This window comes from Drosophila melanogaster, chromosome 2L (assembly GCF_000001215.4).
Source record: "Drosophila melanogaster chromosome 2L".
Classification (NCBI taxonomy): domain Eukaryota; kingdom Metazoa; phylum Arthropoda; class Insecta; order Diptera; family Drosophilidae; genus Drosophila; species Drosophila melanogaster.
This window is the reverse complement of record NT_033779.5, coordinates 5,093,677-5,118,225: the sequence shown is the minus strand read 5'-3', so window position 1 is coordinate 5,118,225 and position 24,549 is coordinate 5,093,677. Positions and strand designations below refer to the sequence as shown.

General features: G+C 41.2%; 4 protein-coding genes across 15 annotated transcripts in view; 1 reads left to right on the top strand and 3 right to left on the bottom strand.

The window, feature by feature from the left end:
* The window catches only part of Msp300 (Muscle-specific protein 300 kDa), a 106,126-nt gene extending 88,777 nt beyond the window's left edge, over positions 1-17,349 (bottom strand). For 4 of the 7 annotated variants that reach the window (NM_001201767.2, NM_001273159.1, NM_001201768.2 and 1 more), the window contains exons 1-3: positions 17,182-17,349; positions 14,630-15,557; positions 588-649 (exon numbers count right to left, since the gene is read on the bottom strand). In NM_001201767.2, coding sequence (NP_001188696.1) covers positions 588-649; positions 14,630-15,428 — 861 coding nt within the window. In that variant the 5' untranslated portion in view covers positions 15,429-15,557; positions 17,182-17,349. Of the gene's footprint in view, positions 1-587; positions 650-7,204; positions 9,715-14,629; positions 15,558-17,181 lie in introns of those variants that run through there. The other 3 variants (NM_001201765.2, NM_001273161.1, NM_001201763.2) reach the window with 2 other exon arrangements.
* Positions 17,350-17,937: 588 nt separating this feature from the next.
* Positions 17,938-19,049, top strand: ND-13A (NADH dehydrogenase (ubiquinone) 13 kDa A subunit). 3 transcript variants are annotated; one of them, NM_001298685.1, is made up of 3 exons: positions 17,938-18,216; positions 18,313-18,489; positions 18,553-18,726. In NM_001298685.1, the coding sequence occupies exons 1-3, from the start codon at positions 18,085-18,087 to the stop codon at positions 18,622-18,624; spliced, it is 381 nt and encodes a 126-aa protein (NP_001285614.1). In that variant the 5' UTR covers positions 17,938-18,084; the 3' UTR covers positions 18,625-18,726. The 3 variants fall into 3 exon arrangements, with proteins under 3 accessions (NP_001285614.1, NP_001285613.1, NP_608909.1); NM_001298684.1 differs by having other exon boundaries at positions 18,024-18,216; positions 18,553-19,049; NM_135065.4 differs by having other exon boundaries at positions 18,024-18,216.
* CG4230 (uncharacterized protein) lies at positions 18,932-21,999 on the bottom strand. 3 transcript variants are annotated; one of them, NM_001273157.1, is made up of 5 exons: positions 21,526-21,855; positions 20,991-21,193; positions 20,575-20,689; positions 20,192-20,516; positions 18,932-20,132 (listed from the first exon to the last, which is right to left on the bottom strand). In NM_001273157.1, exons 1-5 carry the CDS (start codon positions 21,573-21,575, stop codon positions 19,842-19,844), a joined length of 984 nt encoding a protein of 327 aa, NP_001260086.1. In that variant the 5' UTR covers positions 21,576-21,855; the 3' UTR covers positions 18,932-19,841. The 3 variants fall into 3 exon arrangements, with proteins under 3 accessions (NP_001260086.1, NP_001260087.1, NP_608908.1); NM_001273158.1 differs by having other exon boundaries at positions 21,000-21,190; NM_135064.2 differs by having other exon boundaries at positions 19,613-20,132; positions 21,000-21,190; positions 21,526-21,999.
* Positions 22,000-22,315: 316 nt separating this feature from the next.
* Positions 22,316-24,250, bottom strand: CG5828 (uncharacterized protein). 2 transcript variants are annotated; one of them, NM_001273156.2, is made up of 1 exon: positions 22,316-24,250. In NM_001273156.2, the coding sequence occupies exon 1, from the start codon at positions 24,118-24,120 to the stop codon at positions 23,035-23,037; it is 1,086 nt and encodes a 361-aa protein (NP_001260085.1). In that variant the 5' UTR covers positions 24,121-24,250; the 3' UTR covers positions 22,316-23,034. The 2 variants fall into 2 exon arrangements, with proteins under 2 accessions (NP_001260085.1, NP_608907.1); NM_135063.2 differs by having other exon boundaries at positions 22,787-24,214.
* Between the last annotated feature and the right edge of the window lie 299 nt (positions 24,251-24,549).

Genomic DNA, 24,549 nt, shown 5'->3' with positions numbered 1-24,549 from the left:
CATACATATGCTAATGATAAAACCAGAAGGCTTTGAAGATATTTGCGAGGGTTTATGGCGGCCATAAAAGATCAAAAACCAGGTTGTGCTCCGAAAAATAACACAAAATTCAACCAAAAATTATAATAATTAACTTACAAAATGCAGTCGAATTATTCAGCTTTCAAAATCTTTTCACTAATTCACTTGACAATGACAAGCCCCAAAAACAAACAACCTTCAAATTTCACGCGTTTAATATCTGTTATATCACAGATTTCTGAACAAATACTTTTCGCTTATTATTCCATCATAATTACTGTACAAATAAATAAGCTTATCACGCTTAAATTCCGATTTTGTATTCAAAGTGATGGACATGTCACGCCCCTTAACCCATTTTTGTTTTCAGTTAGTTTTGATTAGTTTTATTTTCTTTTTTTTGGCAAACTCGGAAAAAAACCTCTCACGATTGGTTTATCAAATGCAAATCTATATGCAAATTCCAATGCCACTGTGGTGTTGTAGACAAAATTCATTGGCAGTATGCTCAAGACGAATGGCAAATCGATTGAGACTTTTCAGTGGGATAGACAAGATAGACTCACCTTCAATAGGTATGAATTAATCCAATTAGTGAATGTCTTCTTCTGCACACGTTCTTGCTCCTCTGAAAATGTTAGAAAAGACGAAGAAAAGGTAAATGTCAGTAAATGGGGAATACATTTCGTTCATTTGCAATTAATAGTTAAACAAGTGGCGGCAGTAAAGAGGAAAAAGAGACTTAAAAGGCGAAAAAAAGAGACATGACGATACTACCAAAGATACCGAAAGCAACCGATAAGATACATTTCGTTGTATGCTACAAACACCAGCTTTTCGTTTTCATTTTTATTTTGCCTGATGTTGACTTTAACTTAATTATCAGTTAAGTCGATGTATAAAACCAAGTTAACACAATGACATCATGTTTGTGTTCGCGATATTATCGCAAAAGGTTTATATCCTCTCAATAAACTCAACAAACTTAAAATCCCGTGTACACTGAAAATGAAGTGGAAAGCTTTGATTTGCCTAGTTTCTTAACAATTACTTTTAAAATCCTTAAATTTTGTTTGATGAATCAACGCAATTTTTAAGTCGTAAACAATTCGAACCAAGAAATATTTAAAATTTCGTTGACCCTTTAACTTGCGTCAAAGAGGTAGACCGCAAATTGTAAACACGAGTTCTCAGATTTGCTAAAGCAAATATTTAGTTTTTTTTTTTTTTTGCGTGCCTTAATTACCTCAATTTCATTCTTTAGCCGACAAATTGAAATAATAAACAAGGCGTTAAAACATCAATTTGTAAACAATTATCAAAATATACACAAGTGAGCGAGAAAGAAACGCATTAAGCGTAGTCATTATGGAAAAGTGCAGTCGAAATGGAAATGAATATGCAAAATGGAAAATGGAAAATGAAAATGGTGGCCAGCAGCTGTCTCAAATCCAGCCCATTGGGAATTCAGCTCCAAGAATACTTGGCCCAATGCGTGGTCTATTCAGTGTCTGGCATTTGGCCAAACGCATGCCAACAATATGGAACGAAAATAGATTTCCCGTAATAAATAAGAAATACTCATTTTTCGAAAATGGAAAATTTCTACAGTTAGACAAGAGGAATGCTTGGAATAAGAATTATTATATAAAATAAATCGAGGCAGCAATGAAACCGTCAAACGCTTAGCCAATTAAAAAAACAATTTACAAAGTAAAGTACGAACACAAATTGTAATAATTAATTTTAAATGATCCCACAACTTGTGGTCTCTTAAGTTTTCCATTTCTTTTCATTCATTTATTGCCAGCTGAGTGACGCAATTTCAGAAATGTTGACAAAAGATTATTTAAATAGAAATTAGTTCAAGGTTGCGCAATTTGCAAACCAACTGAAAGTCGTGTACGTATAATATATATATACATTAATCTTTTTAAAATGAAAGAAATAATTTCGCCAACATTCGGCAACGCAAAACAGACAAATTCTAACCTAATGGCCATTTTTATGTTCCTTTCAGACACGTTAAAATGCTCTAATGGATTGTAAAGATTCGCTACATCGAATCTTATCCAATAATAAATTACCACAAATGTGGCATTTTAAATTTGGTATTTGTTTGGTTAGAAACATTACAATATACATTTTCCTGGCTTCAAGTTACCTCAAGTTATTTAATTTACTTATATAAACCTGTTTTGCTTGTTCATATATTCCTAATTAAAGTCCATGTGTTTTTAATTTGGAAATAACTCGTTTAAACTAATTTAATTGACATTCTAGCAGTGCTCAAAAAAATTTCTAAGAATTAGAAATCATCCATTAATTGCACTTTTATTTGTTTTCCTTAATATCTATTGTTGTCTTTCCAAACAATTAAGTTGTTTTGGCCAAAAACATCTTCTTTAAAAACTCGTTTAAAATGAACCTGATATTTTTGGTAACAAATCGTGAATGCGTTGCGAATATATTAACATAACTACCGCATTTGGCTAACTGAATTAATTTCCCTTAGAAAACAAGTTGGCTAAGTTTGTTGTACAATATTTCGTTCTTGGCCTGTCCAAAAATAAATGTATATGCGCGACACATGTCGATTAGTTAACATTTTTAGTAAGCCATAAATCATGTGAATTTTTGGTAATTGTATTTTTTTTTAGCACCACAATTTGCTGATAGCAAAAAAATGCCAATTACTGCAGAGATAAGAAATAATGCACTCGAAGTTGTGGAATCTGATAAGAACTTAAAGTATAACAATATGGTGCTCATGATGCAGGTCAAGCTAATCAAACTTAGTGTTTAACTTTCTGAACCAGGCCGATTGCACAATCGAATAAAAATGATACCTTTTGATACTACAAAAAATCCTGACAGTAAAAACTCGAAGGAAAAACCTTCCCACACAACGTACAAGTAAGTTTGTTAGCAATAGCTAATTATAATTACACAATTTTAAGTGCTTTGCTCAAATAAACAATTTTCGACTTTCGGAAAGTCTAGCAAAATAAAAGCAATCTCAAAAAGTAAAAGCATATGTAAATGTTTAATTTACACACCGCGTTATGCGTTAAACAATTAACAAAGGGGCAAAATCGGGCCAGGGAGTAACGTTCAAGTTGAATGACTTTTCAGGTTTGTTGAAATCAATTTCCATTTCAATAATGATGTTTGAAATGATTACAAGATACCCCCGGGCCATTATATATTCTCCAGAAATTTCAGAAGCGGTAAATCGGTTTCTACACTCAATTCTTCTGTTTCGACTGTCGGTTCTTCTGTTCTGTTTCATCTTCATCTTTTATGAATGGTTCAGTCAGTCAGTGAGTTAATGATGGTGATTATAATGATAAGTCGGTAGATTGTTATTTATGTTTATTTCGCCATTCTTGCCGTTTAATGAGCGCGTCTAAAACGTACGGGAAAATAGTAAAAATAGTATATAGAAATTCTTTGAAAATACCATAATGGAAACCTATGGGCTTTTCTTTCCGTTAATAATAATTACCAATTACCAAAAGAAAAAAACCTCAACAAAAAGAAGTCAAGCACTGAAAGGCCAGCCAGTTGGCTTTATATTCAGCTACAGTCGCCCATTTGTCTGAGTTGGCCTAGTTACAGAACATAAATAGAAACAAGAAACAAGAAGTGTTCGGTTTAACTAGTCTATTTGCTTTCACGCATAGCTAATTGTTTGGCCTGCCCTCCCAAAAAAAGAAAAAAAAACACCAAATACGATATATGTTCCTGTACATTTGCATAAACAAAAGGCAATCGAATCGTTGGAGGGGAATGAGTTCTAGAATTTTTCAACGGAAGTGCGTCGAATTAAATGTTTGCAGCTTTGAGGCAGGGAATTTCCACGATACAAACACTAATGTTTATTTGCCTAATTATTTGGGGTATGACCAACTGGGTTACATAATTAGTGGAATCTTTTGCATTTCTTAACTTTTAGCATCTGTTCAGTCACTAAAATTTCTGACTTAAACACTTTATCTATCGGAAATGCCATTCGTATCGCAAATTCCCTCCCAAAAACCCCTTAAAATTATCTAAAACTAAACTGACACCAACTTAGTTGATTACACCTCCAAAGTTCGTGCCACTCGATAAGATATTTTGATATTCTACCAAATCGAAGTGCCCATAATGTTGACCTTCCCAATTGGCAATCAACCATGTGATGAACACCACAGCATAGGCGGCATGGTTATTATAGCAACTGTTTAAATTTCGTTTAAATTTAAACTCACATTTCAACGCAGTACAGTGAAACCCAGCGAGGTGTGTCGCGAGTTGCACTTGTGCTTGTCACCTGCGGCGACAAGTGAGCAGCAAAAATGTCGGCAAATATGTCGCATAAATTGCCCGCAGTCAACATGTTGAAGAGTCTTATAGATGCCATTACTTAACTTTACGCTCCATTGGCTACGACAGGTTTACAACGCCACCCCCAACCATTTGCTGGTATTTCACAGATACTCGAAAATATTAGATGCAAATACGATACGCGCGATTCATACATATTGAAGTAGAGTCAAGTGGTGGCATTGCGTCATAACTAACTATATATACTCTGTGTGTGTTTAACTAAATGTTTATTTACGTTTGTCATTTATAACGCACATTAAACCAGCAGATAACCGATAGCCAGCATATAAGACTCAATGATTGAGCAGCTAAAACATTAGAAAAATAAATAAAGCCAACAAGAAACCTCTTCAAAAACCAAAAGATAATTTGTTCGCATCTCCAGAAGAGATCTTCAAAAGATCTGCCTGCCCACGAGCAGAACTGAAAACCGAGGAGGAGGAAGCCACGAAATTGGGAATTTTTAATTTCTTTGACCACATGAGCAACATGTGGAGGGGTAAAGAATGGGCACCCCCGCATCCAAGCCATTTATACTTTGTGGGTTAAGAGCAAACTTGTGGATGCTTCAAGTTCGGCTTTGTGTGTAAACTTGATTCGCTTCTTAACTTACAGAGCTCAGGTCAAATTTCAGCGCGAGGCGCCAACTTCTCTGGACCGCAATTTAGGCATCAATTAAAAGCCGCTAAACTACATGCACTATAAATATTCGAGAACTGACAGATAGATAGATAGATAGATAGATTCAATAAATAACTTGGCGATGATCTCAGTTGTACGGCTGCTGTACGGATTGTTTCGTTCCGTTTGTGTGGATTACTTACAATGTCGCATCCACTGAGATAACGCTAGGCTGTCACTTTGTTTTGAAAACATTTTCATTGAGTTTAGCTATCAATATCTGTCATAAATCATCTCTATAGTCAAATTCGGCTTTGAATCGCGGCCTGATGAAGCTCAATAGCTGATGTACCGCCTGCCATGCCTTGAATATGGATAGAGTTTTTTATTTTTTGTTTTGTTTTCAATGGGCTTTTTGCACAGCCATTAAAATGGCATTAATGATAATTGCTGGGAAAGTGAGGACATGTATTGAAACCAAGTCAAGAGCCACCAATCAATAGTCTACTATACTATATCCATGTGAATGTCATCAATTAGTGAACGCTTGACGTACATTTGCTGCCTTATAAATTTTTTATAGAGCTCTATCTCCATGTCGCTCATAGCGTATATGATATGCTAGATATTGTGTGTAACTAGGCCTGTCAATATGGTTTTACCGCTCACATTTGGGCCAAATTTAGCTGGCTTGTCAAGCAAACTTATCCGAAGCATTCGAAGAGTTTGGTAAAACACGCAACGTCAAAATATTGGACAGCAAGCCGTTATGCTGACACTGACGATGATCCGAGAGGAGAAAATATAATACTTTAGCTCACGCAAACTTGATTTATGCTCACTAATTGTCATATGAAGACATCTATCAGCGAATAACTAAGGTCTAGCGAAAACCCTAGAAATAAGAGCTATCTGCTTAAATGGGTTATGGATATTTTATTATACTTTGCTAACTTTCAACCGTAGCCCAGTGTTTTAATCAGCTAATAAATGTTGAAATGGCAAACAGGGAAAATCAATTTCCATAAAATACAGTTGCTGCAAATAGGACTTTCCCCTCCGATAATCATCATATATTAAAGATAATGCACACGAAAAAACTGCTCGTATATTAACAAAACACACAACCGGCAGTCAGGGCATACATATCTATACAATACAAATGTGTGTCTGAAAATATTTGCATATACCACAAGTGCAGCCCAAAAATTGCGCCAGTCATTCGGAGGGGGACAGAACTGTTCGAACCACTCAGCAACCAATCAGCATTTTCAAGGAGCGCAAGACAGACAGACAGCCTGCCAGACACTTAATTGGTTGTTGTGCTTAACATAATAACAGCCGAGGAGGTCACATAATATACAACAATCCAACAATCCAACTATCGAACATCCAACCCCATCGAAATGATCTTGGGGGTAGTTCTGCCTCGAGTGCTTTTCGCTGCCAATAATTTTCCCTTTTTTTTCCCCCGATCCAAGGAAAGAGGTAACAAACTGCTTGCCAACAGTCGATGGCATGGGGCGAATACATAACAAACGCACTGTGCGCCAGTATATAAATAATATAAATCGCCAGATAGTATAGAAGTTCTGGGCGCGACCAACCGACCGACTGACTTATAACGACAGCCCCAATGAACACACAGGCCCGCTAAACAAGTTAAAGTTCGAATTGCTGCGTCTCAAAGCGATGGATGATGTCATTTCGGCAGTTTTTTTTATCGATTTTCATTTTTTTTTTGTGTAATAATTAATTAAGCATACAAATGTCTCTCGAAGCAGGTGTAACCACAAAGTAACGCCGCCTGACCTTGACATTCTATAGGATCTTCTATAAACTGTAGCTTCTGCCGCATTGTAAAGATATATTGTTTTCCGGTTTTACGGGTATTGCAATTTCCGTTATCTGGAGACCACAGGTGGTGGATATCTTTGAGATAAGATCTGGCTTAAAATAACCCAAATTGGGGATTAACTGGGATGTATGGTGGAAGATAGGAGTACATGGAATGTGTGGTTGAAATTAGATCTTTCGAAAACTGATTTTTACTTTCATAAGCGAAAGTAGAGAATATATACTCAAAGTATGGCTAAGAATTTTTACATAGTGGTAGTAGTCTAACACTGGACACGATTTTTCCCACCCATTATGGCTATATCCCATCCATGTTACTCCCGATTTTTACCTCGTTTCTCCTTGATATGACTATCGTACTGGGAATTGCTGCGGGCGTAATTGATGGACGCCATGGTGGACTGGAATTCCTGGTATTCCTGGTCGCTGGGTGATTCGTTGCTGCGGCCACTTTGCGTTGCCAGAGTCTGATAATCCTGGCGCAGACTCTTGCTGAAAGTGCCGATGCCACTGAGGGCGTGGGCAGCTGTTGCGGATATGGATGCGGATGGGGTTACTGCGGATGCGGATACGGATGCGGTTGCCGGTGTGGTGGGACGCGTGGGCGTGGACACAATCACTATACTGCTGGCGGGTCTGCCCTCCGTGTCCGAATCGTTATCGATGTCGATATCGTTGTCACTGGCGTTAGATTTCCCGGTGCGTATTTGCGCGATTTTTCCGACGACCACCGGCGACGTTTCGATTAATTTGCGCGACGTGGACGATGAGGAGGTGGCGGAGGTCGAGGATGAGGTGGACTTGGTCGTTGTGCTGGTTATCGTTTTGTGGCTTACAATTTTCCGGGGCTCTTCCGTCGAAGAACCGCGCAATTGGCACGTTGCAGCTGGACTAACTAGAGTTTTCGGACCCGTTTGCGGTTGCTCCTTCGTGCCAATTGGCGTGGATGTTAGCATTGTCTTCGTGGTGCCGGCCAGGTCTAAGTCCCTTGGTCTTTGGGGTGTTGAGTCCTGAGGGCTGGTGCGGTTGCCGCCACCCACCTGGACAGTTGTTTGCTGGTACAAACGCCGGCGGGGGTTGCTACCGCCGACGGTAATGTCAATGTTGCCGGTTGCCATGGCCACTTCCTGCCGACCGAACGACAGGTCGGTCTCGTCCCTCGTCTGATTCTCCTCGGTTAGTTCGCTTTCCTGCTCCAGTTTGATCAGAATCCTTCGTCCGCCGGCGGTTAGATCCACGCTCCTCGGTGGCGTAACACTGGATCGCTCGCTGGAGTAACTGGAACGCGACCAGGACGGCGAATCCCTTGGGGATACATAGCCCTCGCCGTGGCGATAGATCTTCTCCTCGGCATAGCCGCCATCGCTGGTCATCGAGGAGGTGATAATGGTCCTAACACCGTCTGCAGACGGCACCTCCCTTACGGTTCGTTCGCCCTCCAGAAAGTTTTCCAGTTCCTTGAACTCCTTCTTCTTGGTCCTTCGAGTGGTTCTTAGGGTCACATTGAATGGCGCCAGATGTTCCTCGACATTTCCGTGCTCGGCACCGGGACTCATGCGACTGGTGGTGCGCAGGGTCACATTGAAGGGACTCGCCACCTGGTCACTGGTTACCTCCACACGACGCGGCGGAGTTGTGTGCCGCAGCTGGACCTGCTGAAAGGCCAGCTTGGCTGCCTCCGCCTCGGCCAAGCCACGTTGCCTCTCCTGGCGAAGGCGGCGCTCAATCTCATGGACATCGATCTCGAATGGATTCTCGGCATCGTACTCATCCTGGTCGTCGGTCAGACGCAGCTCATCAGAGCTCTGCTCGGCTGGACGCTTAACGGGACTGGAGCCATCCGACCAGACCTTCTCGTACTGGGCCACCTTTTGACGCAATCGCTGCTGGTTGGGCGATGGAGCAGCTGCTGCTCCTGCTGCGTGCTCCCCCAGGATAAACTCTTCCACGTTGGAGCTACTCGAGGTGGTGAGGGAGGTGGTGATGGTCTTCATGTAGGTCCTCGTCACCGTCGATGTCTCCAGCTGTTGGCTCTTCTCCTCCTCCAGCACCTGCTCTCTCGAGGATTTCTGCTCATGCGCACGACGCCGGCGAACAGCTGGGACTGGAGGCACGTCATCACCTCCGGCTGCTCCTGCTCCGCCCCCGCCGGCATCTATGGTTGTTGGATCCATGTGCTTGGATCCTGGTCCTCCACTATCAGCCATAATAGCATTGATTTCGCTAATAGACCCTCGTCAAGCCAAATTGTCATCGGTCACGAGTTTTTCGCAGCCCCAAAAAACCAGCCTTTAATTCGTGTCCTTTTCTCCTCGCTCCACCAATTTTCTCTCCGTTTTCGGCTTTCCACCAAATGCAGAATTGATTTTTCTCACGCAACGCACACACACTCACACACACACACACGGTGACTTTTCACCGAATTTTCTCTTTGAACAACCCTTGAATGGCCTTCAGTCTTTAATTTTTCGGCCCACGTAATTCAACCTTAAATTTTTCCCAAATGCAAATACACACGCTTCTTGGCTATTTTATTATATTAAACACTTGAAGCTTTGGGCTTTTGGGGATTTTATTGCGCGACACACAATGCCAACCGGAGATTATCTCACGCAGTTAGGTAAGGAAATTAGTATTTCGCTCGCAATTCTTCTCGCAGTCCCACAAAAAAAGATGCGAGAATTCGGGGGCTTTCGGTGTTTATTACTTTTATTTCAGTTTTGCCTGCTGAACATAGCCGGCTATATCACATTATTACCCGGCGACTTTGTCGCTCCGCGCTTCCAATCCGCTGTCGTAGAAAGCCGGTTCGATACTAAACCCAAACCCACTGCCGTTCAATGTGCTACGCCTTGTCCAGTCCAAAAAGTCGCGAGAGAAGAGCTGTATAGTAATCGTAGTAAAGCTCAGAGTCTGTGCTACCCAATGTGTGTTGGTATTTCACTTGAAAGACAAGAGAGAGAGAGAGAGAGTCTTGGAGTGATGTGGTCGAAAATCCGAGAGAGAATCAGAGACTCAAAACGGGAGTATACGCAATATTTCGTACCACTTTTTGATGGATGTTGTTTACCACGTACTCTCCGTTTTTGAACGACTGCTTTTGTTGTTGTTTGGGGTCAGTGGCGCAGTAGCCGGCTATTTTTAGGGGGTGAGGTATTTCTTGGAGAAATATTTGGGGCTCCACCTAAATGGAATACAATTTTACAAGGTCAACGGTTCCCTAGACTTTTTCAGAGTTTAAGTACTCCATTGATCTTTCAACTTATCAAATATCAGTCATACTCCAATAAAAAAAACTAAAATTTGAACAAATAAACCACCAAAAAAATATTTCCTATTTTATGCATTTTCCTTCACTTTAAAAACCACCAGCAATAAAAATCATATACGACGCAAAAAAGTTCGTCTTTATAGGGTGGTAAAGTTTTCAATGATAAGAGTTACGCGTGGTCTCGCATTTCACCTAAGCTCTCTCCCCGCTCGCTCTCTCGTTACCTTTACCTTTCTCTCTTTTTGCTCTTCTGCATGAATGGGTGACATTCAAGTGCTTTGGTTAAGTAGCGCCCTTTGGCCTGAAATTGTAAACCTCTTAGCTTACCTTACTTACACCTTTGGCTGCGTGACATCATGGAGCGTGAGAAAATATCAGTTACACAGCCCTTGGCTGGTGGTTGTTTATGCCTATTTGATTATGATTATAAACTACAGCCCCTATGGATCGTTTTACTAATATTCACAGTATCTGCGAAACAGAGAGAACGAGAGGCTGAAAATATGGGTCAGCGCATGGCAAAGCTCAGCTTACAGCTGCACTTAATGAAAGTCATTCATGGATTTGAAACCAAAACAAATGTTTTTTCGTCGTGTTTGCGGCTTATGTAATCAGCGTAGAGTTATAAACAAGTTTGCCGTGTATTTTCAAGCCTAGACTAATGACGTCACGCTGTGGTGATTGCATTGCATCTGATATGTGTATCTATGTATATGTTTTTATTGTTGTCGCGCCGAGAAGTTGGCCCTGAGATATAAAGTTGCACTTCAAATGGCCTAAAGCAATTTGCCCGCAACGCAATTTAATTTGTTATTCATAGACGAATTCTAATTGCTAAATGAACAAAGGTCAACGGATTTTAATAATTTTGAAGGGAAATCTACATAGAATGGAATGCAGCTATTCCATTCTTAAGTTTCATTTTTTTGAAACTCTATAATACTTTATCTAAAGGCAACCTTAATTAATTATCACCCCACTCTCGACCGCCACTTGAAAAATCGTGTAAAATTCGTATATGTAAGGCATGTGCCCATTAAAGATAAAAGTAAACATTGGTGGCAGTTGCAGCTGGCCCCCCAAAAAAAAGTGGCGTCTTCTTGAGAGAATTCACATGTTCAATTTGATTTAATAGCATTATTTTGTTTACGAGGGTGTGAGCCACTGTGTGCGAGTTGTAAAATATAAGTGGCAGCCACTTGAAAGGCCACGGCTAATTTGGTTGTAACATGGATTCCCATTAAGAATTATGATTATATTATATAAATCTACTTTAAAAACCAAAAGTTATTATTTGTAATATATGTATCATTGAGCACTTTTCACTGTTACTGTTAAACAGAAACCCGTGATGCAGTAGCTCAATTATATACATCCATTTCTTAAAATAAACCATCTATATCTAAAACATCTCCAGCACTTTTGGCAAACATTATTTCGCATAAACATTGCTTTCCGCTCTCGAAAAGTTGGATTTTAGGCACTTTCAGTGCTGATATCTTTTCTGACCCAAGATATATGTATTTGATGTTTCCTCATTTATTTCACACCTATCCATAAAGTTGCTCAGTTTAATGGCAAGGCAAACAAAAAGAGCTTCTTGGTCTTCAAATATTGACTTCAAGGCATCACAATCGATTCTCTAAACAGAAATTCATCCAGTGGAAAGAGCCAAATACACATTTTTTGGCTCGCGGCATTAGTCAGCCAAAAAGGCAATTAAAGAAATATGAAATCCTCTAGAGATTGGCCAAGAATGTTTATTTGCACAAAAATTAAGCTATGTAAACGGTATAAACTATTAGCCATTAATATTTGAGTGCACATACGTTTTAGAAATGAACAGATTTCTCAAAAGTTGAAAAGCAATTCGAAAAAAAAGACAACTCGGCAACTGTCAGCGATTTTGATTTGTTTGAATTGAGGCATTTGCATATGTCTAGATATCATCATCCATGCCCGATTTCTACGTGCGAAAAATGATAAAATTAATTTGAGAATTCTCTATTTATAGGAATTTCACATCTACCAATAGAACAAAGTATATGCGAACTGCTCATATGTTTCGCATTTTGTGGAGACTCGTGGGTGTTCGCCAAAACGTTTATTGTAAAATATATGTATATACATATTTGCAGCAGAATCGAATAAATTAACAAACAGTTGGATCAAAATATTAAATACGAAATTTCAAGATTGCTTCCTCTCAAAATTTATTGGCAAGATATATCTGTTCTCTTATATAATAGCTTTAAATTAAATCTGTCATTTGGATTAAGGTGATAGCAACTAAAACATGACAGGGGATTACAAGCTATATTTTACAAAATAATATGCATTGCTGTTCAATGAAATCGAGTCAGAGAAACCTTAAAATATTTACGAGACTGACTTTATGATGCAGTTGCAAAGATTTATTGTGGGCAATTAATCATTTAGATTGTGGGAGAAAAAACCAAAGCTGTCTGTGTTTTTGAACAGTAACTCAGTAAGTAAATAAAACACCTTCTACTAAAAAATTATACCTTATATTTTCATATATATCAGAGTGCACAAATGAATCCATCCATATGTTGCACAACCAAATCCCCAGAAGAATCCCAAACCAAACAGCTGAAAATCCCAGAAAACTCAACAAACTCTATTTTTAATCGCATTTCTCGCCGTGACAAGACAAGTTCGAGTAAGCCAAAAGGGATAATATGACTAAAAAGAAAATATGCGGCTAAATTTGAAAATAAACCAGAAAGCAGGGCGAGAAAATTAGACGAAAATAGCACAGACCGTCCCTTGAGATTCCCATTTCATGCCAAACAAGCGCCTAAAAATAAGTTAGCCCAAAATTGAATCAAGATGCAGCCAAGTTTGTTCACTTCCTTTTTGTTTTTGGTATAACATGGTGGCTACCGAGACAATGGGCATGAAATTAGACAGTTTCAGACAAATGCAGTGTATAAATAAATAATGAAGCCATTTCCACAGTGACATCAGCACCGGACCTGGCATCATCGCCATTGGAAAATGGCAAAAAAAAAAAAAAAAATAGGCATTCACAACACTGCGTTGTGCTTCAGTCTATAAACAACATTTTTGAATAATCCCATAGTCGGGTGTATAGGCCACAGACACAGACTGCGTTTCAATAAAAAATAGTGATCTCATTGCCGTTCCACTCAACAGGCTAAGTACGCCGAACAAAAGGCACACAATCACATTCAAATCAAAATCCGATCGCACTTTCATTCAATCGATCACAAATGGCATGTGCCGGTGATTATGGCCAAAAGGAAATCCGTTTTACATACATATTGTCCAGGATAAAGTCGGTCGAAATGAGAAACCAGAAAAATGTATCGCATAAGGAGAAGAGCTTGTTTTTAAAAGCTAAATAAATAAAATATTCAACATAAGTTTGTGGTTAGAAATCAATGATATATTCATACTATACTATACTATACTATACTATACTATATGTATATACTGCTTTAAAAATAATTTTAAAAAATTTTAAAATAATTTATATCCTGCATAATAACCAACTCCCTAATTTTAATGATCTGCAAGTGATACCAAAAGTGCTAAAGTATATAAATTGCCAAAGCAAATGGACTTTGCAAATATTTTCTAGACCCACCTACATAGAATAGCCAAATATTAAATAACAAATTATCTCATTCTCGGCACTTGCAAATTGTTAAAAAGCACCTAAAAACACACACATATATATGTACAATCTATATGTGCGCATAACAATTCATCGATTCATTTGGCATTCGATGTGTTTGGCCCGTATTGGCGATTGCAATTTGCGCGATTGCCAAAAACTTATATTCCGTTTCCATTGGGGCGACAGCATTATGTCATTACCTTTTTGGCCCATCGCACCTAAGCCACTAAAATGAACTAAAATGGCCCAAAATAGCATTCGGAACTGAAGGTGCCCAAAACGACGAAAGGTGAACCCAAGTCCAAGTATCTGGGCCATAGTCTACTTTCGAGCGATGATGTCAGGAGTGCGATGCGGATACGGCGGATTCCGATGATTCGAAAGATTCGGAGGATGCGGGTGATGCGGAGGAGAAGGGAGTGGAACTGTGGCCACTGCTGTCTGGGTCAAGTTCGAATGACATTTACATTCGCTTTTCCCGCGCGGCACAATAAAGAATAGCGCTCTGATTCAACAAAGTTCAATGCTTTGCCAAGAGAAAATCAAATATTTTACACATTATTCGTGTGCTGAAGGGGTTGTCACATTAGCACACTAAAATGCTAGAATGCCGCTGACTCAGCTGCACTGAGAGAAATAATGCCGAACAAATGTGTAAAATGATTGAAAAAAATTACTTCAAAAAATATGTTTTTGTTTCTAAGGAAATCCTTTCAAATAATATATGAAGCTTTTAAGTATAAGTAGAAAATATATTAATCTAAAATTGTTCCTAAGTTAATTTCTTATATAGAGTATCATATCATATCGCAACTCACCTTGCAACTGCAATATCGTCATCTGATATTCGGCAAGCTTCTCGTCGATGTAGTCCTGCGATTGATTCGCTATAATCTCGGCTGTCGAAGGACCGAACTCCTCTTCGTCATCGTAAATCACATAGGATTTAGGTTGCGGAGGTTCCAGCGGCACGCCCACGAAATCGATCTGATCCTGGGCCAGTCCGTGCCCGCCATGTCCTCCTTGTCCTCCGTGTTGTCTCGGTTGCGGCGGGATCACTGGCGCTCCCTGCTGCTGATAGAATTGCGGTGGTTGCTGTTGGTACTGGTGGTGCGACAGTGGCGTCTGTCGATTGCTGTAGTTGAAGTCCGAACTTGGAGTTTGGCAAACGATGGGCGATGGCGTCGGCGACAGCTGGAAGGAGCTAGTCGGCTGGGCGCCATACGAGTTCTGGTGCTGCAGGGGAGCCGGCCGATAGGGACGCGGTGCCGGCGATGCGCCACCACTGGACGCCATTCCGCCGTAGTATGCACCACCAGCACCTGGTGCTGGCTGCTGGTATGGCGCCGGTGATTGGTTACCACCTGGCCACTGGGGACGCGGATGGGGTATATTGGTGCTGCCGCGCTGACCCCTCACCTGGTTGATGGGCGCCGGCGACATGGCGTGTCCGTAGGGACGGGGTCCCGAGATTATCGGCGGCGGACTGGGCGCCGTTGTCCACGGCGATGGTGGACGGTACAGAAAGGACGAGGGCGATGGCGAGGCGGGATTGTGGGCACGCGGATTCCAGCCACGTGGTCCATTCCCGTACGGCGGCGGTTGCTGCCCGGACATTTTCGCAGCAAAACGGGTCAGACGATCGAGATCTTTCGGTTTGGGCTTATTTCGATTTTACAAGCGGTGTGGCTATGGTTTCACAAAGACTTTTGGACGGGACTATGGGATTTAATTTAACATATTACACTGGCAAAGGAAGAATTTAACACATATTACTATAGAATTTAATATTAAAATAAATTTATTAAATTATGGGAAATTTGTCTTTTGCACATTAAGTTTGTTTAAAGCTTTAAATGTCCTACACTTGCAGAGTTTGGTTTTCTTAGAGAAGCATTTTGTAATAAAGAACTGCAAACCACGTAACAGTTAACAAAGAATCTGCTGACCTATTTTTTACTACCCAACGTAGCTGTCCAAAATCATAAATCATCATTTGTTCATTAGCCAAAACAATCACCTGAACATCCAACCCAATTATGTCACTGAAATAAGCTAAAGAAACACAAATAAATCATGACCTATTCACGAAAACGGGTAGTCAGCTAATTTCGCCAGACTACGCAGATATAGGATATAGATACATAGATATAGATATGAATCCTAACGGAAGTGGTCCAAACATTTATACAATCTTTAAAAATGGAACTGACGTGAGTATATGCGGCTTTCAAGTCGCCAAGGAGTGTTTTTTACGCGCGCAATCATTTATTTTATTTAGTTGTCACATATATTAGTGAAAACATATATAGTTCAAAACTCAGCAATACATATTTACATTATGCTAAAGATCGAAAGTGAGCAAGGAGAGCAGAAAAGTGGGCATTTTTGGGGGATTAGCTGCTGTCAAAATTGTTTGAAGGCCTCATAAGTCTATGATATATGCCTGGCAGAGTGTGTGAAAACCTTGGAAAAATGTCTCAAAACATTGATTTCGCATTGGAAAGTGAAATTAGCTAAGTTTGAAATACATTCTGTACAGAGCGGAAAATTGAAATAATTGTCTGACAAGTCAATTGTGTCAAATTAGTAGATTTAACTTCTGTTCTATTCTGCAATCATATGAAATATTGGAAATAATAGATAAAAATTTGCAACTAAAATGCAATTCAATGCTCATCTGCTGTCATCACTACTGTCAATTTTTTCCCGAAAATTTTCCAACATTTTTGCACATTTTGTTTGTCATCTGCTTTCAATATTTCAGTGCCTTTATGGATTCTCCAAAACGAAAACCAAAAACTGCACAGTGTAGGCGTTTTGGGTGGTGTGTGGTGTGGATCAGTCGTCCACCATCGGCAACACTTAAAAAGCACACGTCCCCCAATTCAAGAATCCCGATCGCACCACCGCGATGAGGGAAAACTCATGCAGACTTTTCACTTTGCGTTTGCGGCGGCGGTTGTCGGTTGCTTTCGAATTATTCAAAAATAGAAATGAACTCAGTTCGTTAAACTTTCGGCTCGCTCGGATCGAAGGAAACCATGGCGAGAGCAAAAAAGATGCAGCCTCGCATGCTTCACTTTATTCTGGGACCACTTTTAATTGCCATCCGCTTGGTGGGATGTATCCCACTTTTATATCCATTCTATGGCGATTATGGTTCACTATTATTCCGGAGTACACATTCCATATTCTTTGCGTTCCATTTCTCTCGCACCGGAAAACGTGGAAAAACACGTTTTTTTTCTCCAACGAGCACTTCACTGCCGATTATGTAATCCGTGGAAATTTGTGTATTTTTCGAAGCTTTTTCAATGGGATGTACTAATGTACACAGGCACAGCAATTAATTTGTAACATTACACACCGTAAATTCGCTTTGATTTTACGCCAGTATTCTTAGCGCGAACAATTCCAATTTCAATTTCTATATATGCGTATATATAGAGGCGTGTATATATGCATGGATGGCCGGAAAGAAGACTTTTCAATGAAAAACTTTAGATGTTGTAGAGGAAGAACCGAGAACAACACTCGACGAGCACGAAACACTAACTGAATTGCCTCCCCAAGCGCCAGGAGGCACATCCCCGATCTTTGGGGAAATTTCGAAAATTTTCGAAATGCTGGCTGCTTCGGGAAATGCGAACGAACATTTGGCTCTCGGCATTTCTTGCCGGCTTTTCTTTTTGTGAATCGTGCCGCAAGGGAAAACATTTCTCTTTCTTCGTCTTTTGTTTACATCCCTTTTTTCTAAACAACAACGATCAAGTAGCGCAAAAACTTTGGCATTCTAAAGAGAATAGGTAAAAAAAAGAAATTTATGCCTCCTAAAAAACTTAATCTAAAAAAGTAAGTGCACTATTTGTCTGTACGCTAGCTTTTTTTGAAATCAAGTTAATTGTTAAAATGGAGCCACTACTTTGACAGAATACTTGTACAATTTATAACATCTTCTGAATTACAAAAAACCGGTTAAGAGAGTAACAAAACTCAAACAACCTATATTAAATATTATTTCACTGAATTAATAAATAGTATTCCCTAAAATTTTATTAATTTATTCTTAATTTATTATAGACCAATTGTTTTGAAGAAACTGTCAAATAAGTAAGCTATTTTTAAATAACCAGTGTGACCGCTGATCGGTAAATGTAAACTAACATCTGCGCCGTTAGCTTGCTGTTAGGCCAGCTGACGCTGTCAGCCTGACAGTTACAGGGTGTTTCGTGTCAGAATACATTTTGCGTACAAATTTTTGTGGTAAAAAATGGCCAGCAAGCAATTGGTAAACAATTTGTCCAAACTCGGCCTTCCGCGACAGAATTGGATGTCCCCACTGGCCAGCGTTCGCCACTCCAGCTGCCGCGGCGACATCGAGAAGGTTACACACACCGGACAAGTAAGAGAAATTGGAACTGTTGACCCGATCATCCTGCGATTACGCAAACATTTTGTGGAATATGTACGAAAATATCTAAATTAATACATATTTCAGGTGTTCGATAAGGAGGACTACCGCAATGCCCGGTTCGTGAACGCCAAGCGGTATGTGAACGAGAACTGGGGCATCAAGCTCATCGAGGAGGTGCCACCCAAGGAGTGCACCGAACGAGTTGTCTTCTGCGACGGCGGCGATGGTCCTTTGGGTCATCCCAAAGTGTACATCAACCTGGTGAGGTCTTGAGCGGCTATTAGAGGCATACACTTGACTAATTGGATCATGTTTTGTTTGCAGGACAAACCCGGAAATCACATCTGCGGCTACTGCGGCCTGCGCTTCGTCAAGAAAGATGACCATCATCATTGAGGAAACCATAGTGGCCAATAGATTTTAGCTAAAACACCTTTCTATCCTGTTGCGCTAGCTTGAACTAAACTAAACTAAATAAAATTAGAACACCAAAAAGCTAATCATATGAAGGAGTACCATAATTATTACTCTATCCCAATGGATAAATCAGCTAAAAGCAATCTTTTCCCGAAATGAAAGTCAACTCTTTTTTTATTGCACAACACTTTATTTGCATGTGTCTTGAATGATTACTAATGCGTGCATGCATTGTGTCCTCTTAGAAAGTTAAATCTGATCAAAATCAACTTAAGCTTTAAAGTTTAGTAAAACTAATAAACAAAAACCGAATTGTAATTCAAAATACTGTGAGTTGAACTCGGGACTGCTTGGGCAGAAGCCAGATCAATTCACCGCGCGGGTGTTTTGTGTTTTAAGTGTATAAAATGTTGAGTAAAACTAACAAAGTTAACGCAATCGTAAATAGTAAATAGTATATAAACTTGCTTTGTTTGTTGCCTGGTAAAGCGGTAATGTATTGTATAGTGGTTTCAATTTATCATTTTTCGCTGTTAAATCACTACGGGCACTTTAGATGCTGACGATCGCAGCATTGAGACACAGATAGTACCACGAAAAAACAATACAATAATACAATAACTGCCGCCGCTTAGGCGATTGTTTGTTGGTTGCTTTTTGCTTTGGATGCCAGCCAGCGCTCTGCGGGAAGAATTGGAGCGGACGACTCGAAAGTCTACCCACCATTCCTGCTCCTGTGTGGCCTGCTCCTGCTGCTCACAAAACCGAAATGAATCATACGTTCACACCGCTCAACACGAGCCATCTCCGATACCAATTCCATCTCCAACCGTCGGGAGTTCGAGCTTGGCCTGCAGAGTGCCCTGGATCTGGGAACTGAAAGTGCGGCGCCGCCGGGTGGTGCGCCAGTCTCACATAATATATATGCCCAGCGGATCAATGATCGCTGTTCAATAAAATCATGGTCAATAATCATCGTCGTCATCATCTGTTGTCTCAAGTGCGTTTCATCTAAAACACCAAACACTAAGGAGAATGTAAACTAAAATGTAGTAGGTTCTAATTTGGATGTTGTGTGGATGCGGGACTATGTTGCCGACGAATCGCTTTAGCCTATCTTCGTACTGTTGCTGTTGTTTCTGTTGCTGCAGCAGAGATCGCTTATCTTGATTGGGGCAATAGTTGTTCACCACTGGTCACCAGAGGTTCCGTGGCATGGCGTAGCCTTCTTTTGTCACGAATATGTTGCGTTCGCCACGAGCTACGGCCAAATCCTCCTCCTTCTGCTGCAGCTGCTTTCCACCCATACCAACTGTTGGAGCTCCGTCATCGTGGGTGACAATGGTCTCTTTACGCCCGTCTTTCATCCGGGTTACGGTGGTGGTCTTGTGACCAGACGAATCCTGAGTAACCTTGGTGGTCTCATAGCTGCCATCCGGCTTGCGAACAGTCTTGGTCATCACGCTCTGGCTGAATAGCTTGGGACCCTATCAGAAAAGTTTATATAATGACTGTTTATTATAGGGGGGAATGAGATCTTTCCCACCTGATAGTTGCCGTCGAATACGCCTCCGAATGGAGACATTCCACTACGCGGCAACATCGGAGTCATGGGCGTCATGATGTCCGGCTTGTTGTTCCTAGGCGGACGCGGCGGACGAGCATACGACTGGCTCTCCCCATCGGCGGAGATGGTACCATGAATCCGGCCCATGATGATCTCCTCATCCGTAAGCTTGGCGCGCTGAACGCCCTTGCGATAGCCATGCTGATTCGATGGCAAAATGTTGCCAATCACCTGGTCGCCTGACTCAACATTCTCCCCCGGATTCAGACGCTGGATGAGCGAGTGCAGCTGGTCGGCATAGATCCTAAAAGAAATGAATGCTTTAGTGTGAACACGTTTGCTGATTTAGTATGTTTACTTACTCGCCATCCAAATCGGTATCCAAAGAGAAATCCTTCTGCTGCTCAAACTTCTTCAGAATCTTGCTCTCAAAGCCCGGCTTCAAGAAGTCCTCCTTCAAGTCGCGCTCAAAGCCATCTGCATAGGTCAAATATAGTAAATAAATACATAGAAATAATATATAATAATTATAGCTAAGAAAGTACATATATTTTCAGACGTTGTGTATGCAGGTTACTGCAATTACTTATTGGTTTTGTGTCATTTAGCAAATAACAAGTGAACCGAGCAAGTATAATTTGTTAATATAGATCGATTTTCTTCGACTAATGGCTTGAATTGCTAATGCTATCATTAACTTTAAAAAGGGGCAATGCATGTGTCAATTTTAGGACTGTAATTTACAACCCGAAAAGGGAATAAAAATACTTTGGTTTACCCCACTTACCATCCTTGTCGTTCAGAGATTCCAGGAGTCGTTGCAATTGGCTCTCGAAGTGCTTCTGCATCTCCAGCGGACTGGTGAAGACCTGGAAGGCGAACTTGCGATCGTCGTCGAAGAGTTCGTCATCGGTCTCGGCCTCCTCGAACCATTGCGGCTTCCGGAACTCATCCTTGTTGGAAGCGGAAACGGAAGAGCTGCTTGAAGAGAGTCGGAGAGCGAAAGATTGGAAAAAGAACGGGGATGAGAAGGGGAATTTGGACTTCCAACCCTCGGGTGCATCAATACGCAGCCTCCGTTTCCACGGAGAGCAGCGGGCGCTCTTCCTCAATCGCGTACGTGTGTGTATCCTGGCGAAAATGTATCTATAATGGCAGGTGCCTGGTTATCGATCCATTGTCGCCTGAAAAACGCCGCCGCATAGCTGCTGGCCCCCCCTGCAATATTTTTAGACTACGTTCCCTGGCCATTGGGCACCCCCGAAACTTGCATAATGCCCACAAATCCATAGCGCCCACCATCCACTACTCACTCCGGCTCCTTTGCCGCCTCGGACTTGAACATTTTCTTCAGAATATCCATAATCTGCTGCTTGATACGCCGATAATTGCTTGGGGCCGAATGAAAAAACGGAAAATCCCTGACTGTGCGCAAAGCAAAGTGGTTTAAGGAAAACTAAAAGAACCAAAACGACGCGAGTTTCAACTTGTCCCGTCTATCCTTTTTCCGCACGTCTATTTATTGTTTATCTATTGGGGATTTTTTAGCATTAATTTTCACACGACCGTCGAAAAACTGACAACTGCACAGCTGACAACTGAAAATTTGAAGTGATGAGCTCGTGTCACGCGCCCCCAACAGCTGATGTTAGCACTGCGCCACCTAACAGTGTCTGCGCTGGAAACCTCTCTGTTAACGCCACGCTGTTCAGATCTAAAAAGACCGTTACATTTATACGGATTTATTATTTTTGGAATTTTTGATGGTATTTCAATCATGAGTGATTTGTCAAGGAACCTTAAATGTCTACTAAATGCTTCATATTCCTTTAATTGATGTTTTTTTTTTACTTTGAGCACATTGAAAATACTTATTTGTTTGATTTCTATATTTCGTATTCATCAAGCAAGATAAGTAATTTTTAATGATTTTACGTTTCTTAATTTACTATCTTACATTAAAGCTTAAAAATATAGTTTATTTGCGTGTTAACCGCCTTAATAAAACTCTGAGCACATGATTAAAAGTTATCAATAAACGGAAACAAACAAACTGACCCACTACTCTATATTCGTTTTATGAACGGCAAATATTTGCAGGCAATTTTCCTCTTTTGTTTATTTTTGGATCTTAATGACATATTTTTTATTAATAGCTTCGCAAGTTTCTTATGCCTAAGTCTGTTGATCGATTTAATTTCGAATTTAGCTTAAGATCATGCATTTCCTGGTCTCGGCTTCGTTCGCTGCTGCTTATCAACCAGTTATTACGATGACTTTGTTGTTTTATTTCGACCACGAATCGAGAGATAAATGAGATAGTCAGTCCGTAGGAATGAGCACGCACCGCAGACCGCAAACAAAATAGACAGACTCTATGTAAATCAAGCAGACAGCAGACAAGTTTTATGGTGGGAAATTGCTGGGTGAGCCGTCCGTGCTGATGAAATGCCCGTTGGAAGCGAACGGTGGACGTTATCGGGGCGTAATCCACACCATTCGGTGCTTATCAAAATTGCAGTCCATATAACCATGACCGATAATAAACCGCCGTCATGATAAACAAAAGGCTTTGTTATTATATATTCTTGTTTTTAATTATTAAAAGTTTTTTTGCGGTTATATGGGTGGGGTGACCACGAAAGCACTTGCATTAAGATTACATTTATACACATATGAATCTCATCGGTAGATTGAGGGATGGGATTGTTTAGGGGGTTGTGGGTTTTGGGTGGCGGTAACAATGATTTCAAACTGAACAAGGACCGGGGATATCGTTTGTTTGTCAACAAGGGATAACAATGAACGTAGTGGCTCCTGGACTAGCTGGGCGCAGCCGGTTCGAACTTGCAGACGACGGCGAACATATCCTCGCCGCCCAGGTACTTGGCCAGCCATTTGTTTTTTATCACGGCCAACTTGAGGGTCTCGCAGCCGAAGCGGGCATTCAGATTTGTGTGCAGGGCGCGTCCCATGCCCTCAATCACAAGCAGGTCAGTCTCATTGGCGGCGATGGCGTCGCACAGCTCCTTGGGGAGAGTGCGCATATCCAGGCAGGGACCAGTCTGTCCATTTGCATAGACCAGTAGTTGTCCCTTTGACCAGGCCTGCTCCAGGACCTCACACTCGCGCGAGCAGTCGTCCAGCAAGGATTTCAGCTCCTCGCTGGTCACATCATTTAGAGCAGGTTCACTGTTGGCGCAGAGCAGCACCTTGGTGCCACGTTTCAGCAGTCCACGGACAAAGGGAAGCACACCCAGAACCACATCCACGCCGCTGTTGTCCACAAAGACCACGGCGCACTTGTGTGGCTCGCCCTTGAGGCGATTCAACCAGCTGTCCAGGTTGTCAAGCAACCAGGGTCGCTTCTCAATGCGATCCAGGGCTGAATGAAGTCCGAAATTGCTGTCCTGCTCCAGTATGTTAGATATGGCCTGTGCGCCCCAGTCAAACATGTTGCCGGCGAGGACACCGCGTACCAGCTCCGTCCACCTTGTGTCCTCATCCGCCAGGGCATCCAATTCCTGCAGACGCTGCTTCAGGCGGGCAACAGCCGATGCATTTTCCAGCCTCTTTTGTCTCAGCCAGGGATCTGTAAATCCGTAGCGGCGCAACAGGGTTTCGTTTAGCTTGAGAAGCTCACTGGTGCCTAGAATCACCTTGCCCTTGTTGACTGGCACATTACGCTGGTGCTCCTCCAGCCGCTGCAGATACGCCGCCTGGAACTGCTCCGCCCGCTGGGTGGCCGTGTGATCCTCCTCCTGTGACTTGGCCGCCACCTTCGCGAACTTGGCCACCATGTCGCGGAAGCAGTTGAACCAGTAATCCGCCGCCTTTCCATCCGTGTTCAGGTCCAGGGTGTCCGGCTGATAGACAGCCGGATCCGGCAGCAAGCTGCTACTGTACATTGCGACGCGGATAGACGCGAGGCGTATGATTTTCAGCGCTGAATTAATCGCCGTTTTTCTAAGTTTTTCTTTTATTATGGCAGGTGTGACCAGGGGCATTGCACGCGAAGTTGATATGCAATCGATAACTAAATGTATTCCGTTTTGTGCAAGCCGATTACTCGCCGACTATCGTGCTTAATTATACCGTTAATTTCACAAACCTGATAAATGGGCGGGCAGTTCGAAAATACTACTTTGTACCAATCCCAAAATTTTATGTATATATAGAATATATATCAAAATAAATTTTTTTTGTTTTTTTATATTGCCCTTCCATTTACAATTTATTTTTAAAAATTTCTAATAATATTAAAGTAGGATTTAGAATAGTTAATTCAACTGATTCAATTCAATTAATCCACTAAAAAACAGCATTAAAAATAATTT

Excerpts from the sequence above, each read along its gene's own strand:
- ND-13A (NM_001298684.1), top strand. The coding sequence starts at position 18,085 with ATGGCCAGCAAGCAATTGGTAAACAATTTGTCCAAACTCGGCCTTCCG. Across the intron at positions 18,217-18,312 it reads AGGTTACACACACCGGACAA|GTGTTCGATAAGGAGGACTA; the intron begins GTAAGAGAAATT and ends TACATATTTCAG. Across the intron at positions 18,490-18,552 it reads CCAAAGTGTACATCAACCTG|GACAAACCCGGAAATCACAT; the intron begins GTGAGGTCTTGA and ends TTTTGTTTGCAG.
- CG4230 (NM_001273157.1), bottom strand. The coding sequence starts at position 21,575 with ATGGATATTCTGAAGAAAATGTTCAAGTCCGAGGCGGCAAAGGAGCCG. Across the intron at positions 21,194-21,525 it reads GAGGCGGCAAAGGAGCCGGA|CAGCTCTTCCGTTTCCGCTT; the intron begins GTGAGTAGTGGA and ends ACTCTCTTCAAG. Across the intron at positions 20,517-20,574 it reads GATACCGATTTGGATGGCGA|GATCTATGCCGACCAGCTGC; the intron begins GTAAGTAAACAT and ends CATTTCTTTTAG.
- CG5828 (NM_001273156.2), bottom strand. The coding sequence starts at position 24,120 with ATGTACAGTAGCAGCTTGCTGCCGGATCCGGCTGTCTATCAGCCGGAC.